This window comes from Lolium perenne, chromosome 6, assembly GCF_019359855.2.
Source record: "Lolium perenne isolate Kyuss_39 chromosome 6, Kyuss_2.0, whole genome shotgun sequence".
Taxonomy (NCBI): domain Eukaryota; kingdom Viridiplantae; phylum Streptophyta; class Magnoliopsida; order Poales; family Poaceae; genus Lolium; species Lolium perenne.
The window spans coordinates 24,904,751-24,921,620 of NC_067249.2; the positions used below are offsets into that span (position 1 = coordinate 24,904,751).

A 16,870-nucleotide genomic window follows, 5' to 3' on the forward strand; every position below is an offset into this window, starting at 1 on the left:
AAGTATTTTTCTCGCCAGTCACCACACACACGGACACATGTAAAATCAAACATCATATTCTGATTAATCTATCAACGGGTACAAGGGACGATAAAAATAAATATAAATCCTAGTTAATTATAGTACTTACAAACTTGGTCAAAAGGGCATGTTTGGAACGTTGCATCGGCACCATCGTATGGTTTTCAGAGTTCGGTGTGTAGCGGCAGGGCCTTTGGCTCCTCGCCGCCGACCTTCTTGTCCCCGCCGCCGTCGCACTCGCTGTTTCTGAGGCAGTCCGCGGCAGGGCGAACGGGCTCATAGTCGTACCCCATGGCGCAGTTGCACACTGTCTGCACCTCGGAGCCGTCCTCCCGTAACAAGTTGATGTTGCTGAGCACGATGTCGCTGCAGGGCACGGCGTCGCTGCACGCGAACTTGATCGCCTCCGCCCGCCTCGACGTGCCGGTGATGTTCCGGTACACCACGTTGCTCACCTGCACGTTCGTGCTCTGGTTCGCGCACGGCGTCCTCTGGTCGCAGTAGAACTGGTCGATGATGATGGGGTGGTCGACGTCGTCGACGAGCACGTTGGAGAACCGGACGTTCCGGACGTAGCCCGCGCCGCCCTGCCACGTCTTGATCCGCACGCCGTTCTGGGCGCGGGCGATGCGAGCGTTGTCGAGGGAGACGCCCTCGACGGCGGCGTAGGAGCCGCCCTGGCCGAGGCTGCCGATGCCTGGTAGTTGATCATGGACAAGTTACAGCAATCTCAACACTTCATCATATAAATTAATTAATCCGTGGGGAAACAAGAACATATAAATACATCATTGGTTTTTCTGTCTGCTCCCGAGCTCATATGCTCCTACTCCAATAATTCTTGTGAAAATAGCAAATAAAATCAAATAAATACTACAATAACTCCTCCTCCCCAACGGCGCGATGATGTTACGTTCGCTTCTGCAGCCTCGGAGCGGGTAAAACGGCGTTTCGCCTCCTGGAGCAGCTGGAGGACGCGGTCAACGCGAGCGTGACCAAGTGCGCCAAACCGATCCATCGACCGATCGATTCAGCTGGACAAACCATATCGATCTCTTCCTGCGCGTGCGTGCTTTATTTTCAACCAAAAGAATTAGTTAGTAATTAAACAGCGCCTCGCCTCCTTTATTTTCTCGATCGATCCCCTTTCCTTCCTTTCCTCGCGTCACGTACGCCAGCCAGCCTGGCACTTGGTTAATTCAGTGGAGCGAATCCATCGGAAATTTAACATCACCGGCAGAAAAATATAAAAAAAGACAAGTCGACGTACTGCATGAAGCGCTCGATCGGAAAGAGCCAACCAAAAATGAAACAAATCCCCATCCGTCGCGAATTAATGTGGAAAAACAGCTGGATCCATGAGCCGGAAAATAAGCAGGGGAATTCCTTTACCAACAAAATTAAGTGGTACTTATTAATTATAATAATAATACCAAAGGTCAATTTAGATACGAGTGCTCCAAAATTCCATCTCACACCTTTTCCTCTTTTTTTCACATCACATAATTTGAGCAAATAATGACTTCACAAAGCACCACGCGTACGTCTCTCACGCCAGTCTCGCTGGACATTCTCTCGTTCTCCAAAACCTGTGCATGGTCTGATTCCAACCTGACTAAACCGGTGAGCCAACTTGGACCGCACTACTCGCCGATTTTGCAACGTGCCTCAAGATCAGGCGGACTGAAACCATATGGACCATCGTCTGCCTCTCCCAACATCCCTGACGACACAACATATGTTGCTCAAGATCAGCGTGTCGACACATATCCACCGGCGTCCACCATGTGGTCCTCGACACGCGCAAGAGTCATGGTTTTGATGTGACCAACATCGACGATGTGTTCCCGGCCTACTCGTACGACCATGCAATTGGGCTCATCTACCCCGTGCTCTGCGTAACTGGATGCCATACACACCGTGTTGGCTCATGTCTGCCCAGAAAATATGGGGCCTACACCATGGTCCCAAGCAAAACTAGAAGCTCTAGACATCTCACTAAAGGGGAGCGGCTCGCCGATCTGAGCTGGAATCATAGACGTCAACGACTTTGAGAGGCTTCAAGACCATCACGCAAACACATGAAAGTCGCTACTACCACCACCCCATGGTGACTAGGGCTCACAGGACTCGCCGTCTACGCCAATGGCTGGCTCCTGTCGGCGCTACGCCGACGACAGCCATCTACATAGCGTTGTCGACGCCTCTCCTCTAGCCATCGTCGCACGGGATGAACGTCGGTGTACGGTCAACGGCGATGCCTATGCGTGGTCGTCGGTGTTGATCTATCGTCAGTTGACGCCAAAAACTATGCCGACGGACTTTGAACCTCCATAGAAACCACACCATGGTCATATGGAACAAGGATCATCTCATATGCTCTCAAGATTCCCTCCGGTCCCCCCCCCCCCCCCACGAGGGAGTTCCTCCTATACGTCCAAAACATTTCTACTTGTCGCCATTGCATGTGTGTGAAGCGAATCACACCCCGGGGTTCAATATTAGATATAGCAACATACCACCACACTGGTGTATACACCATGTGAATACACACAAGATTTTAGGTAATTCCCACCCTACGAGGAGTAGGATCCAGAGAAATCCTAATCCGTTGACTCCTCGGACTACAACTTTGACTGGACTTATGCATTTATTTGACCTTGGTTAGGTCATAGGCACATGTGGTAACAAGGATCAACCTATGTACTCTCAAGATTCCCTCCGGTTCATTCCAAGAGGGAGTTCCTCCAAGAACCTTCCTAAGTCCCATAAGCGCATGTGTGTGAAGCCGGTCACACCCGGGGACCCCGCGGTGCGAGATTCATGCTCTATCATTTCATGTGAAACCAAAATTTAGCGGCAATTAATTCAAAAAGAATCAAAAAATGGAAAGACCAACATGCAACATCATTTTATGTGACCTAGTTGCGAGGAACATCGACATACATGGACTACAATAGTTTTTCCGAAAAACCCTTCACAAAACTAAAGTTATATGGCTTTCAATCAAAATGAGCTAGGTCATGGCCTTAACCACCGCATAGTTGCTGAACGGAGCCAATATTTTATGCATGTCGGCTTGTCGGGGTGTGGATACCGTTGATCGGCATCCCTCAAATTTATATATTTAAATAATATAACTATATTCCAAATATCTTGGGAAATAAGTAAATAAGAACATAAGCATGATCAACTCGACAAAAAAAACTATGCTAACGGCATCGACCTGCTCCCGTCCTGTAGTCCGTCAGGATGGCCGGCTACAACGATGGCCCGTTGTATGCCAAAGGGCATACTTAGCCAACGCCGATGGGCGGCTGTACGCTGACGGCTGCTGACGTGGGAGTTGGATTGCAACGGCCCCAGAAAGTAGCTTCCTTGTGACGGTAAAGCACACGTCCGTTGGGAACCCTAAGAGGAAGGCATGATGTTGTACAGCAGCAAGTTTTCCCTCAGTAAGAAACCAAGGTTTATCGAACCAGTAGGAGTCAAGAAGCACGTTGAAGGTTGATGGCGGCGAGATGTAGTGTGGCGCAACACCAGGGATTCCGGCGCCAACGTGGAACCTGCACAACACAACCAAAGTACTTTGTCCCAACGAAACAGTGAGGTTGTCAATCTCACCGGCTTGCTGTAACAAAGGATTAGATGTATAGTGTGGAAGATGATTGTTTGCAGAGAATAATAAAACAAGTATTGCAGTAGATTGTATTCGATGTAAAAGAATGGACCGGGGTCCACAGTTCACTAGAGGTGTCTCTCCCATAAGATAAATAGCATGTTGGGTGAACAAATTACAGTTGAGCAATTGACAAATAGAGAGGGCATGACAATGCACATACATGACATGATGAGTATTGTGAGATTCAATTGGGCATTACGACAAAGTACATAGACCGCTATCCAGCATGCATCTATGCCTAAAAAGTCCACTTTCAGGTTATCATCCGAACCCCTTCCGGTATTAAGTTGCAAGCAACAGACAATTGCATTAAGTATGGTGCGTAATGTAATCAATAACTATATCCTCGAACATAGCATCAATGTTTTATCCCTAGTGGCAACAGCACATTCACAACCTTAGAACTTTATGTCACTGTCCCAGATTTAATGGAGGCATGAACCCACTATCGAGCATAAATACTCCCTCTTGGAGTTACTAGCAAAAACTTGGCCAGAGCCTCTACTAACAACGGAGAGCATGCAAGATCATAAACAACACATAGGTAATATATTGATAATCAACATAACATAGTATTCTCTATCCATCGGATCCCAACAAACACAACATATAGCATTACAGATAGATGATCTTGATCATGTTAGGCAGCTCACAAGATCCGATAATGAAGCACATGAGGAGAAGACAACCATCTAGCTACTGCTATGGACCCATAGTCCGGGGGTGAACTACTCACTCATCAATCCGGAGGCGACCATGGCGGTCTAGAGTCCTCCGGGAGATGAATCCCCTCTCCGGCAGGGTGCCGGAGGCGATCTCCTGAATCCCCCGAGATGGGATTGGCGGCGGCGGCGTCTCAGTAAGGTTTTCCGTATCGTGGCTCTCGGTACTGGGGGTTTCGCGACGGAGGCTTTAAGTAGGCGGAAGGGCAACGCGGGGGGTCACACGAGGGCCCCACACGCCAGGGCCGCGCGGCCAAGGCCCAGGCCGCGCCGCCCTGTTGTGGCGGCGCCTCGTGGCCCCACTTCCTTTCCCCCTCGGTCTTCTGGAAGCTTCGTGCAAAAATAGGACCCTGGGCTTTGATTTCGTCCAATTCCGAGAATATTTCCTTACTAGGATTTCTGAAACCAAAAACAGCAGAAAACAGCAACTGGCTCTTCGGCATCTCGTTAATAGGTTAGTGCCGGAAAATGTATAATAATGACATATAATGTGTATAAAACATGTGAGTATCATCATAAAAATAGCATGGAACATAAGAAATTATAGATACGTTTGAGACGTATCAAGCATCCCCAAGCTTAGTTCCTACTCGTCCCGAGTAGGTAAACGATAACAAAGATAATTTCTTAAGTGACAATGCTACCAACATAATCTTGATCAATACTATTGTAAGCACATGTAATGAATGCAGCGATCAAAACAATGGTAAATGACATGAGTAAACAACTGAATCATAAAGCAAAGACTTTTCATGAATAGTACTTAAAGACAAGCATCAATAAGTCTTGCATAAGAGTTAACTCATAAAGCAATAATCTAAAGTAGAGGTATTGAAGCAACACAAAGGAAGATGAAGTTTCAGCGGTTGCTTTCAACTTGTAACATGTATATCTCATGGATAATGTCAATGTAAAGTAATATAACAAGTGCAATATGCAAGTATGTAGGAATCAATGCACAGTTCACACAAGTGTTTGCTTCTTGAGGTGGAGAGAGATAGGTGAATTGACTCAACAATAAAAGTAAAAGAATGATCCTTCGCAGAGGGAAGCATTGATTGCTATATTTGTGCTAGAGCTTTGGTTTTGAAAACAAGAAACAATTTTGTCAACGGTAGTAATAAAGCACATGTATTATGTAAATTATATCTTACAAGTTGCAAGCCTCATGCATAGTATACTAATAGTGCCCGCACCTTGTCCTAATTAGCTTGGACTACCGGATCATCGCAATACACATGTTTTAACCAAGTGTCACAATGGGGTACCTCCATGCCACCTGTACAAAGGTCTAAGGAGAAAGCTCGCATTTTGGATTCCTCGCTTTTGATTATTCTCAACTAGACATCCATACCGGGACAACATGGACAACAGATAATGGACTCCTCTTTAATGCATAAGCATGTAGCAACAATTAGTGTTCTCATATGAGATTGAGGATATATGTCCAAAACTGAAACTTCCACCATGATTCATGGCTTTAGTTAGCGGCCCAATGTTCTTCTCTAACAATATGCATGCTCTAACCATAAAGTGGTAGATCGCTCTTACTTCAGACAAGACGGACATGCATAGCAACTCACATGATATTCAACAAAGAAATAGTTGATGGCGTCCCCAGGAACATGGTTATCGCTCAACAAGCAACTTAATAAGAGATAAAGTGCATAAGTACATATTCAATACCACAATAGTTTTTAAGCTATTTGTCCCATGAGCTATATATTGTAAAGGTAAAGAATGGAAATTTTAAAGGTAGCACTCAAGCAATGTACTTTGGAATGGCGGAGAAATACCATGTGGTAGGTAGGTATGGTGGACACAAATGGCATAGTGGTTGGCTCAAGGATTTTGGATGCATGAGAAGTATTCCCTCTCGATACAAGGTTTAGGCTAGCAAGGTTATTTGAAACAAATACAAGGATGAACTGGTACAGCAAAACTCACATAAAAGACATATTGTAAACATTATAAGACTCTATACCGTCTTCCTTGTTGTTCAAACTCAATACTAGAAATTATCTAGACCTTAGAGAGACCAAACATGCAAATCAGATTTTAGCATGCTCTATGTATTTCTTCATTAATAAGTGCAAAGTATATGATGCAAGAGCTTAAACATGAGCACAACAATTGCCAAGTGTCACATTATTCAAGATATTATACCAATTACCACATATATCATTTTCCGATTCCAACCATATAACAATTTAACGAAGAAGAAACTTTCGCCATGAATACTATGAGTAAAGCCTAAGGACATATTTGTCCATATGCAACAGCGGAGCGTGTCTCTCTCCCACACAATGAATGCTAGGATCCAACTTTATTCAAACAAAACAAAAACAAAAACAAACAGACGCTCTAAGCAAAGTACATAAGATGTGATGGAATAAAAATATAGTTTCAGGGGAGGAACCTGATAATGTTGTCGATGAAGAAGGGGATGCCTTGGGCATCCCCAAGCTTAGACGCTTGAGTCTTCTTGATATATGCAGGGGTGAACCACCGGGGCATCCCCAAGCTTAGAGCTTTCACTCTCCTTGATCATAGTGTATATCATCCTCCTCTCTTGATCCTTGAAAACTTTCTCCACACCAAACTCGAAACAAACTCATTAGAGGGTTAGTGCATAATCAAAATTCACATATTCAGAGGTGACACAATCATTCTTTATACTTCTGGACATTGCACAAAGCTACTGAAAGTCAATGGAACAAAGAAATCCATCTAACATAGCAAAACAGGCAATGCAAAATAAAAGGCAGAATCTGTCAAAACAAAACAGTTCGTAAAGACGAATTTTTAACAGGCACCAGACTTGCTCAGATGAGAAAACTTAAAACTAATGAAAGTTGCGTACATATCTGAGGATCACTCACGTAAATTGGCATAATTTTCTGAGTTACCTACAGATAATTTTACCCAGATTCGTGACAGCAAAGAAAACTGTTTCTGCGCAGTAATCCAAATCTAGTATCTTCTTTCTATTAGACACTTTACTTGGCACAACAATGCAATAAAACTAAGATAAGGAGAGGTTGCTACAGTAGTAAACAACTCCCAAGACTCAAATATAAAACAGAAGTACTGTATTAAAAACATGGGTTGTCTCCCATAAGCGCTTTTCTTTAACGCCTTTCAGCTAGGCGCAGAAAGTGTGTATCAAGTGTTATCAAGAGATGGTGTATCAACCTTATCTTGGGCTTTGCCCTTACCTTTCTTGTTCTTTTTCTTACCCTTTGCTTTAGGGAATATATGTCTTCCCCCTGGTGTAGAGGTGAATTTCATGGTGCCTTCTCCCATATCTATGACTGCTCCCAATAGTTTCAGCAGGGATCTTCCAAGTGTGATTTGTCCTGTTCCTACACATTCAATAACAAGATAATCAATGGAAATTGTTCTTCCAAGAATGGTTATATGCACACCTGCAGCTATTCCCTTAGGGTTTATAACAGAGTTATCAATAAGAGTTATTTCTTTTCCCCCTTCGACGAAATCCCAAAGTTTCAAAGATTTATGAATACTCTTAGGCATAAGGCAAAATTCAGACATAATATAACAATTGGCATGAAGAGTTTGGTCACCGATAACAATTTTAATAGTAGGATCCCATAATGAAGGTTCAGAGTTCACTAAAACTTGATCAAGACGGTTACGAACATATCTATAATTTTTATTCAAGCAAGATGCACTTGTCTCAAGAGTGTTTAATCTATTATAAATGCTAATAAGGGCTGAATCAAAGTTATTAGCTGAATCATGTGATGCAACCAACTTCTTTATGGCATTAAAAGCTTGATCCCCATTACAATGAAGGAAATCTCCTCCCACTAAAGCATCCAAAGCATATCTATAGCGAATCATAAGCCCAAAATAAAAGTTACTAAGGAGTAAACTTAGAGTCATTTGTGGTTCAGTTTTACGATAAGAAGTAAAAATTCTGGACCAAGCATCTTTAAAACTCTCCTCACCCCCTTGTTTAAAAGTGAAGACTAATTCTTCAGGTGAAGAAGTAACAAGTGCAGAACTAGACATGGTAACAAAAGTAAAATACAAGTAACTAATTTTTTGTGTGTTTATGATATAGCAAACAAGATAATAAATAAAGTAAAACTAGCAACTAATTTTTTTTGTGTTTTGATTTAGTGCAGCAAACAAAGTAGTAAATAAAATAAAGCTAGACAAAAACAAAGTAAAGAGATTGGATTGTGAAGACTCCCCTTGCAGCGTGTCTTGATCTCCCCGGCAACGGCGCCAGAAAACGAGCTGCTGACGTGGGAGTTGGATTGCAACGGCCCCAGAAAGTAGCTTCCTTGTGACGGTAAAGCACACGTCCGTTGGGAACCCCAAGAGGAAGGTATGATGTTGTACAGCAGCAAGTTTTCCCTCAGTAAGAAACCAAGGTTTATCGAACCAGTAGGAGTCAAGAAGCACGTTGAAGGTTGATGGCGGCGAGATGTAGTGCGGCGCAACACCAGGGATTCCGGCGCCAACGTGGAACCTGCACAACACAACCAAAGTACTTTGTCCCAACGAAACAGTGAGGTTGTCAATCTCACCGGCTTGCTGTAACAAAGGATTAGATGTATAGTGTGGAAGATGATTGTTTGCAGAGAACGATAAAACAAGTATTGCAGTAGATTGTATTCGATATAAAAGAATGGACCGGGGTCCACAGTTCACTAGAGGTGTCTCTCCCATAAGATAAATAGCATGTTGGGTGAACAAACTACAGTTGGGCAATTGACAAATAGAGAGGGCATGACAATGCACATACATGACATGATGAGTATTGTGAGATTCAATTGGGCATTACGACAAAGTACATAGACCGCTATCCAGCATGCATCTATGCCTAAAAAGTCCACTTTCAGGTTATCATCCGAACCCCTTCCGGTATTAAGTTGCAAGCAACAGACAATTGCATTAAGTATGGTGCGTAATGTAATCAATAACTATATCCTCGAACATAGCATCAATGTTTTATCCCTAGTGGCAACAGCACATTCACAACCTTAGAACTTTATGTCACTGTCCCAGATTTAATGGAGGCATGAACCCACTATCGAGCATAAATACTCCCTCTTGGAGTTACTAGCAAAAACTTGGCCAGAGCCTCTACTAACAACGGAGAGCATGCAAGATCATAAACAACACATAGGTAATAGATTGATAATCAACATAACATAGTATTCTCTATCCATCGGATCCCAACAAACACAACATATAGCATTACAGATAGATGATCTTGATCATGTTAGGCAGCTCACAAGATTCGATAATGAAGCACATGAGGAGAAGACAACCATCTAGCTACTGCTATGGACCCATAGTCCGGGGGTGAACTACTCACTCATCAATCCGGAGGCGACCATGGCGGTGTAGAGTCCTCCGGGAGATGAATCCCCTCTCCGGCAGGGTGCCGGAGGCGATCTCCTGAATCCCCCGAGATGGGATTGGCGGCGGCGGCGTCTCAGTAAGGTTTTTCGTATCGTGGCTCTCGGTACTGGGGGTTTCGCGACGGAGGCTTTAAGTAGGCGGAAGGGCAACGCGGGGGGCCACACGAGGGCCCCACACGCCAGGGCCGCGCGGCCAAGGCCCAGGCCGCGCCGCCCTGTTGTGGCGGCGCCTCGTGGCCCCACTTCCTTTCCCCCTCGGTCTTCTGGAAGCTTCGTGCAAAAATAGGACCCTGGGCTTTGATTTCGTCCAATTCCGAGACTATTTCCTTACTAGGATTTCTGAAACCAAAAACAGTGAAAACAAAGAATGGCTCTTCGGCATCTCGTTAATAGGTTAGTGCCGGAAAATGTATAATAATGACATATAATGTGTATAAAACATGTGAGTATCATCATAAAAGTAGCATGGAACATAAGAAATTATAGATACGTTTGAGACGTATCAAGCATCCCCAAGCTTAGTTCCTACTCGTCCCGAGTAGGTAAACGATAACAAAGATAATTTCTTAAGTGACAATGCTACCAACATAATCTTGATCAATACTATTGTAAGCACATGTAATGAATGCAGCGATCAAAACAATGGTAAATGACATGAGTAAACAACTGAATCATAAAGCAAAGACTTTTCATGAATAGTACTTAAAGACAAGCATCAATAAGTCTTGCATAAGAGTTAACTCATAAAGCAATAATCTAAAGTAGAGGTATTGAAGCAACACAAAGGAAGATGAAGTTTCAGCGGTTGCTTTCAACTTGTAACATGTATATCTCATGGATAATGTCAATGTAAAGTAATATAACAAGTGCAATATGCAAGTATGTAGGAATCAATGCACAGTTCACACAAGTGTTTGCTTCTTGAGGTGGAGAGAGATAGGTGAACTGACTCAACAATAAAAGTAAAAGAATGATCCTTCGCAGAGGGAAGCATTGATTGCTATATTTGTGCTAGAGCTTTGGTTTTGAAAACAAGAAACAATTTTGTCAACGGTAGTAATAAAGCACATGTATTATGTAAATTATATCTTACAAGTTGCAAGCCTCATGCATAGTATACTAATAGTGCCCGCACCTTGTCCTAATTAGCTTGGACTACCGGATCATCGCAATACACATGTTTTAACCAAGTGTCACAATGGGGTACCTCCATGCCGTCTGTACAAAGGTGTAAGGAGAAAGCTCGCATTTTGGATTCCTCGCTTTTGATTATTCTCAACTTAGACATCCATACCGGGACAACATGGACAACAGATAATGGACTCCTCTTTAATGCATAAGCATGTAGCAACAATTAGTGTTCTCATATGAGATTGAGGATATATGTCCAAAACTGAAACTTCCACCATGATTCATGGCTTTAGTTAGCAGCCCAATGTTCTTCTCTAACAATATGCATGCTCTAACCATAAAGTGGTAGATCGCTCTTACTTCAGACAAGACGGACATGCATAGCAACTCACATGATATTCAACAAAGAAATAGTTGATGGCGTCCCCAGGAACATGGTTATCGCTCAACAAGCAACTTAATAAGAGATAAAGTGCATAAGTACATATTCAATACCACAATAGTTTTTAAGCTATTTGTCCCATGAGCTATATATTGTAAAGGTAAAGAATGGAAATTTTAAAGGTAGCACTCAAGCAATGTACTTTGGAATGGCGGAGAAATACCATGTGGTAGGTAGGTATGGTGGACACAAATGGCATAGTGGTTGGCTCAAGGATTTTGGATGCATGAGAAGTATTCCCTCTCGATACAAGGTTTAGGCTAGCAAGGTTATTTGAAACAAACACAAGGATGAACTGGTTCAGCAAAACTCACATAAAAGACATATTGTAAACATTATAAGACTCTATACCGTCTTCCTTGTTGTTCAAACTCAATACTAGAAATTATCTAGACCTTAGAGAGACCAAACATGCAAATCAGATTTTAGCATGCTCTATGTATTTCTTCATTAATAAGTGCAAAGTATATGATGCAAGAGCTTAAACATGAGCACAACAATTGCCAAGTGTCACATTATTCAAGATATTATACCAATTACCACATATATCATTTTCCGATTCCAACCATATAACAATTTAACGAAGAAGAAACTTTCGCCATGAATACTATGAGTAAAGCCTAAGGACATATTTGTCCATATGCAACAGCGGAGCGTGTCTCTCTCCCACACAATGAATGCTAGGATCCAACTTTATTCAAACAAAACAAAAACAAAAACAAACAGACGCTCCAAGCAAAGTACATAAGATGTGATGGAATAAAAATATAGTTTCAGGGGAGGAACCTGATAATGTTGTCGATGAAGAAGGGGATGCCTTGGGCATCCCCAAGCTTAGACGCTTGAGTCTTCTTGATATATGCAGGGGTGAACCACCGGGGCATCCCCAAGCTTAGAGCTTTCACTCTCCTTGATCATAGTGTATATCATCCTCCTCTCTTGATCCTTGAAAACTTTCTCCACACCAAACTCGAAACAAACTCATTAGAGGGTTAGTGCATAATCAAAATTCACATATTCAGAGGTGACACAATCATTCTTTATACTTCTGGATATTGCACAAAGCTACTGAAAGTCAATGGAACAAAGAAATCCATTTAACATAGCAAAACAGGCAATGCAAAATAAAAGGCAGAATCTGTCAAAACAGAACAGTTCGTAAAGACGAATTTTTAACAGGCACCAGACTTGCTCAGATGAGAAAACTTAAAACTAATGAAAGTTGCGTACATGTCTGAGGATCACTCACGTAAATTGGCATAATTTTCTGAGCTACCTACAGATAATTTTACCCAGATTCGTGACAGCAAAGAAAACTGTTTCTGCGCAGTAATCCAAATCTAGTATCTTCTTTCTATTAGAGACTTTACTTGGCACAACAATGCAATAAAACTAAGATAAGGAGAGGTTGCTACAGTAGTAAACAACTCCCAAGACTCAAATATAAAACAAAAGTACTGTAGTAAAAACATGGGTTGTCTCCCATAAGCGCTTTTCTTTAACGCCTTTCAGCTAGGCGCAGAAAGTGTGTATCAAGTGTTATCAAGAGATGGTGTATCAACCTTATCTTGGGCTTTGCCCTTACCTTTCTTGTTCTTTTTCTTACCCTTTGCTTTAGGGAATATATGTCTTCCCCCTGGTGTAGAGGTGAATTTCATGGTGCCTTCTCCCATATCTATGACTGCTCCCAATAGTTTCAGCAGGGATCTTCCAAGTGTGATTTGTCCTGTTCCTACACATTCAATAACAAGATAATCAATGGATATTGTTCTTCCAAGAATGGTTGTATGCACACCTGCAGCTATTCCCTTAGGGTTTATAACAGAGTTATCAATAAGAGTTATTCCTTTTCCCCCTTCGACGAAATCCCAAAGTTTCAAAGATTTATGAATACTCTTAGGCATAAGGCAAAATTCAGACATAATATTACAATTGGCATGAAGAGTTTGGTCACCGATAACAATTTTAATAGTAGGATCCCATAATGAAGGTTCAGAGTTCACTAAAACTTGATCAAGACGGTTACGAACATATCTATAATTTTTATTCAAGCAAGATGCACTTGTCTCAAGAGTGTTTAATCTATTATAAATGATAATAAGGGTTGAATCAAAGTTATTAGCTGAATCATGTGATGCAACCAACTTCTTTATGGCATTAAAAGCTTGATCCCCATTGCAATAAAGGAAATCTCCTCCCACTAAAGCATCCAAAGCATATCTATAGCGAATCATAAGCCCAAAATAAAAGTTACTAAGGAGTAAACTTAGAGTCATTTGTGGTTCAGTTTTACGATAAGAAGTAAAAATTCTGGACCAAGCATCTTTAAAACTCTCCTCACCCCCTTGTTTAAAAGTGAAGACTAATTCTTCAGGTGAAGAAGTAACAAGTGCAGAACTAGACATGGTAACAAAAGTAAAATACAAGTAACTAATTTTTATTGTGTTTATGATATAGCAAACAAGATAATAAATAAAGTAAAACTAGCAACTAATTTTTTTTGTGTTTTGATTTAGTGCAGCAAACAAAGTAGTAAATAAAATAAAGCAAGACAAAAACAAAGTAAAGAGATTGGATTGTGAAGACTTCCCTTGCAGCGTGTCTTGATCTCCCCGGCAACGGCGCCAGAAAACGAGCTGCTGACGTGGGAATTGGATTGCAACGGCCCCAGAAAGTAGCTTCCTTGTGACGGTAAAGCACACGTCCATTGGGAACCCCAGGAGGAAGGTATGATGTTGTACAGCAGCAAGTTTTCCCTCAGTAAGAAACCAAGGTTTATCGAACCAGTAGGAGTCAAGAAGCACGTTGAAGGTTGATGGCGGCGAGATGTAGTGCGGCGCAACACCAGGGATTCCGGCGCCAACGTGGAACCTGCACAACACAACCAAAGTACTTTGTCCCAACAAAACAGTGAGGTTGTCAATCTCACCGGCTTGCTGTAACAAAGGATTAGATGTATAGTGTGGAAGATGATTGTTTGCAGAGAACGATAAAACAAGTATTGCAGTAGATTGTATTCGATGTAAAAGAATGGACTGGGGTCCACAGTTCACTAGAGGTGTCTCTCCCATAAGATAAATAGCATGTTGGGTGAACAAATTACAGTAGGGCAATTGACAAATAGAGAGGGCATGACAATGCACATACATGACATGATGAGTATTGTGAGATTCAATTGGGCATTACGACAAAGTACATAGACCGCTATCCAGCATGCATCTATGCCTAAAAAGTCCACTTTCAGGTTATCATCCGAACCACTTCCGGTATTAAGTTGCAAGCAACAGACAATTGCATTAAGTATGGTGCGTAATGTAATCAATAACTATATCCTCGAACATAGCATCAATGTTTTATCCCTAGTGGCAACAGCACATCCACAACCTTAGAACTTTCTGTCACTGTTCCAGATTTAATGGAGGCATGAACCCACTATCGAGCATAAATACTCCCTCTTGGAGTTACTAGCAAAAACTTGGCCAGAGCCTCTACTAACAACGGAGAGCATGCAAGATCATAAACAACACATAGGTAATAGATTGATAATCAACATAACATAGTATTCTCTATCCATCGGATCCCAACAAACACAACATATAGCATTACAGATAGATGATCTTGATCATGTTAGGCAGCTCACAAGATCCGATAATGAAGCACATGAGGAGAAGACAACCATCTAGCTACTGCTATGGACCCATAGTCCGGGGGTGAACTACTCACTCATCAATCCGGAGGCGACCATGGCGGTGTAGAGTCCTCCGGGAGATGAATCCCCTCTCCGGCAGGGTGCCGGAGGCGATCTCCTGAATCCCCCGAGATGGGATTGGCGGCGGTGGCGTCTCAGTAAGGTTTTCCGTATCGTGGCTCTCGGTACTGGGGGTTTCGCGACGGAGTCTTTAAGTAGGCGGAAGGGCAACGCGGGGGGCCACACGAGGGCCCCACACGCCAGGGCCGCGCGGCCAAGGCCCAGGCCGCGCCGCCCTGTTGTGGCGGCGCCTCGTGGCCCCACTTCCTTTCCCCCTCGGTCTTCTGGAAGCTTCGTGCAAAAATAGGACCCTGGGCTTTGATTTCGTCCAATTCCGAGAATATTTCCTTACTAGGATTTCTGAAACCAAAAACAGCAGAAAACAACAACTGGCTCTTCGGCATCTCGTTAATAGGTTAGTGCCGGAAAATGTATAATAATGACATATAATGTGTATAAAACATGTGAGTATCATCATAAAAGTAGCATGGAACATAAGAAATTATAGATACGTTTGAGACGTATCAACGGCTAGGTCCATCTACGCCAACGACCACACTTCTCCACTCCCTTCCTCGATACCTATGCCGACAACCCCGAGAAAAGCCGTCGGCGTAGGATCAAGGCCGTCAACATACGTCAATTTTTTTTTCCTTTAGTGGGTCACAAAGGATATATTGATAGTTTGGTTTCAGATGGAGGTATTTTAAGCGAACTGAAACTATATAACAGGAATATGTGTGGATCATATTTGTGTGAAATAGAAAAATAACTGGAATATATATATATATTTGCGTCCGATGTAATGTGGACGGTCGATGCGCTCCCCGCGCTGAAGAAAATAATTTAGACCCAAACCCTACTTTATCCCATCATTTCTCCATTCCCTTCCACCTCCCGCCACACCCAACTCGATACCGGACAGAGATCAGGTGACATGCCACCGATGAACAGTGCTGTGACATGCGACCATGTTCTGATCGTTGGATTGAAAATGGATGGCCAGATGAACATGAACAGTAGACGCTACATGGACAATCTACAGTGCAGGGCAAATCTACATTGCATCGCTACAGTACATCTTCTACATGATCATCTACAGTGCATCGCTACAGTAGTTAATCTTGTCAATCCATTTTCGATCCAACGGCCTAAAGTGCATGTTACAGGACTGTTCATCGGTGCCTGATCTCTGTCCCTCGATACCCTCCCCTACCCAACGAAACCCAGATCGAATGCCGCCGCCGCCACCGTCGCCGCTCTTCCCTATCACCTCCTCCATCCCCTCTGTCAGGAGACGGTTCTCGCTGACTTGGTTTTGGGCACGGGAGAGGAGTGAGACGCTCCGGCGGCGCTCATCGACGGAGGAAGGAAGACGATAAACAGGAAAAATAGGGTTTCATATTTCATAGCGTGCCTCCCAGCCACCCACCCCTGCCCTTTATATACCAGGACAGGGTCACGCTTAGTTTAGGTTAAACTTGCTTACAAACTGCTAATGACAATTAAGGCGGGAAAAACATGAATTAAACATGACCACTCAGGTCCGTTGGATCTTGTCGGAATCTCCATGAGCCGCCCGATAACTGAAGGAGTAACACCTCAACAGGTCACTGTCCTGACAATGCTCCCCCCTTGAGACAAGACCCCAGGGCTTGAATTCAGGGAATGTCTTGGCGATGAAGTCGGCGTCTTCCCAAGTGGCTTCATCAGCTGTCATTC

General features: G+C 43.0%; 1 protein-coding gene across 1 annotated transcript; it reads right to left on the reverse strand.

Moving 5' to 3' along the window:
* Positions 1 to 185: 185 nt before the first annotated feature.
* On the reverse strand, positions 186 to 16,430 carry LOC139832318 (polygalacturonase-2-like). Its single transcript, XM_071822052.1, has 2 exons — positions 16,316 to 16,430; positions 186 to 718 (listed from the first exon to the last, which is right to left on the reverse strand). Exons 1-2 carry the CDS (start codon positions 16,428 to 16,430, stop codon positions 186 to 188), a joined length of 648 nt encoding a protein of 215 aa, XP_071678153.1.
* Between the last annotated feature and the right edge of the window lie 440 nt (positions 16,431 to 16,870).

Coding starts and splice junctions, on each gene's coding strand:
- LOC139832318 (XM_071822052.1), bottom strand. CDS start 16,430: ATGGAGGAGGTGATAGGGAAGAGCGGCGACGGTGGCGGCGGCGGCATT. Junction 719..16,315: donor AGGCACCGATGAACAGTCCT/GTAACATGCACT, acceptor ATCAACTACCAG/GCATCGGCAGCCTCGGCCAG.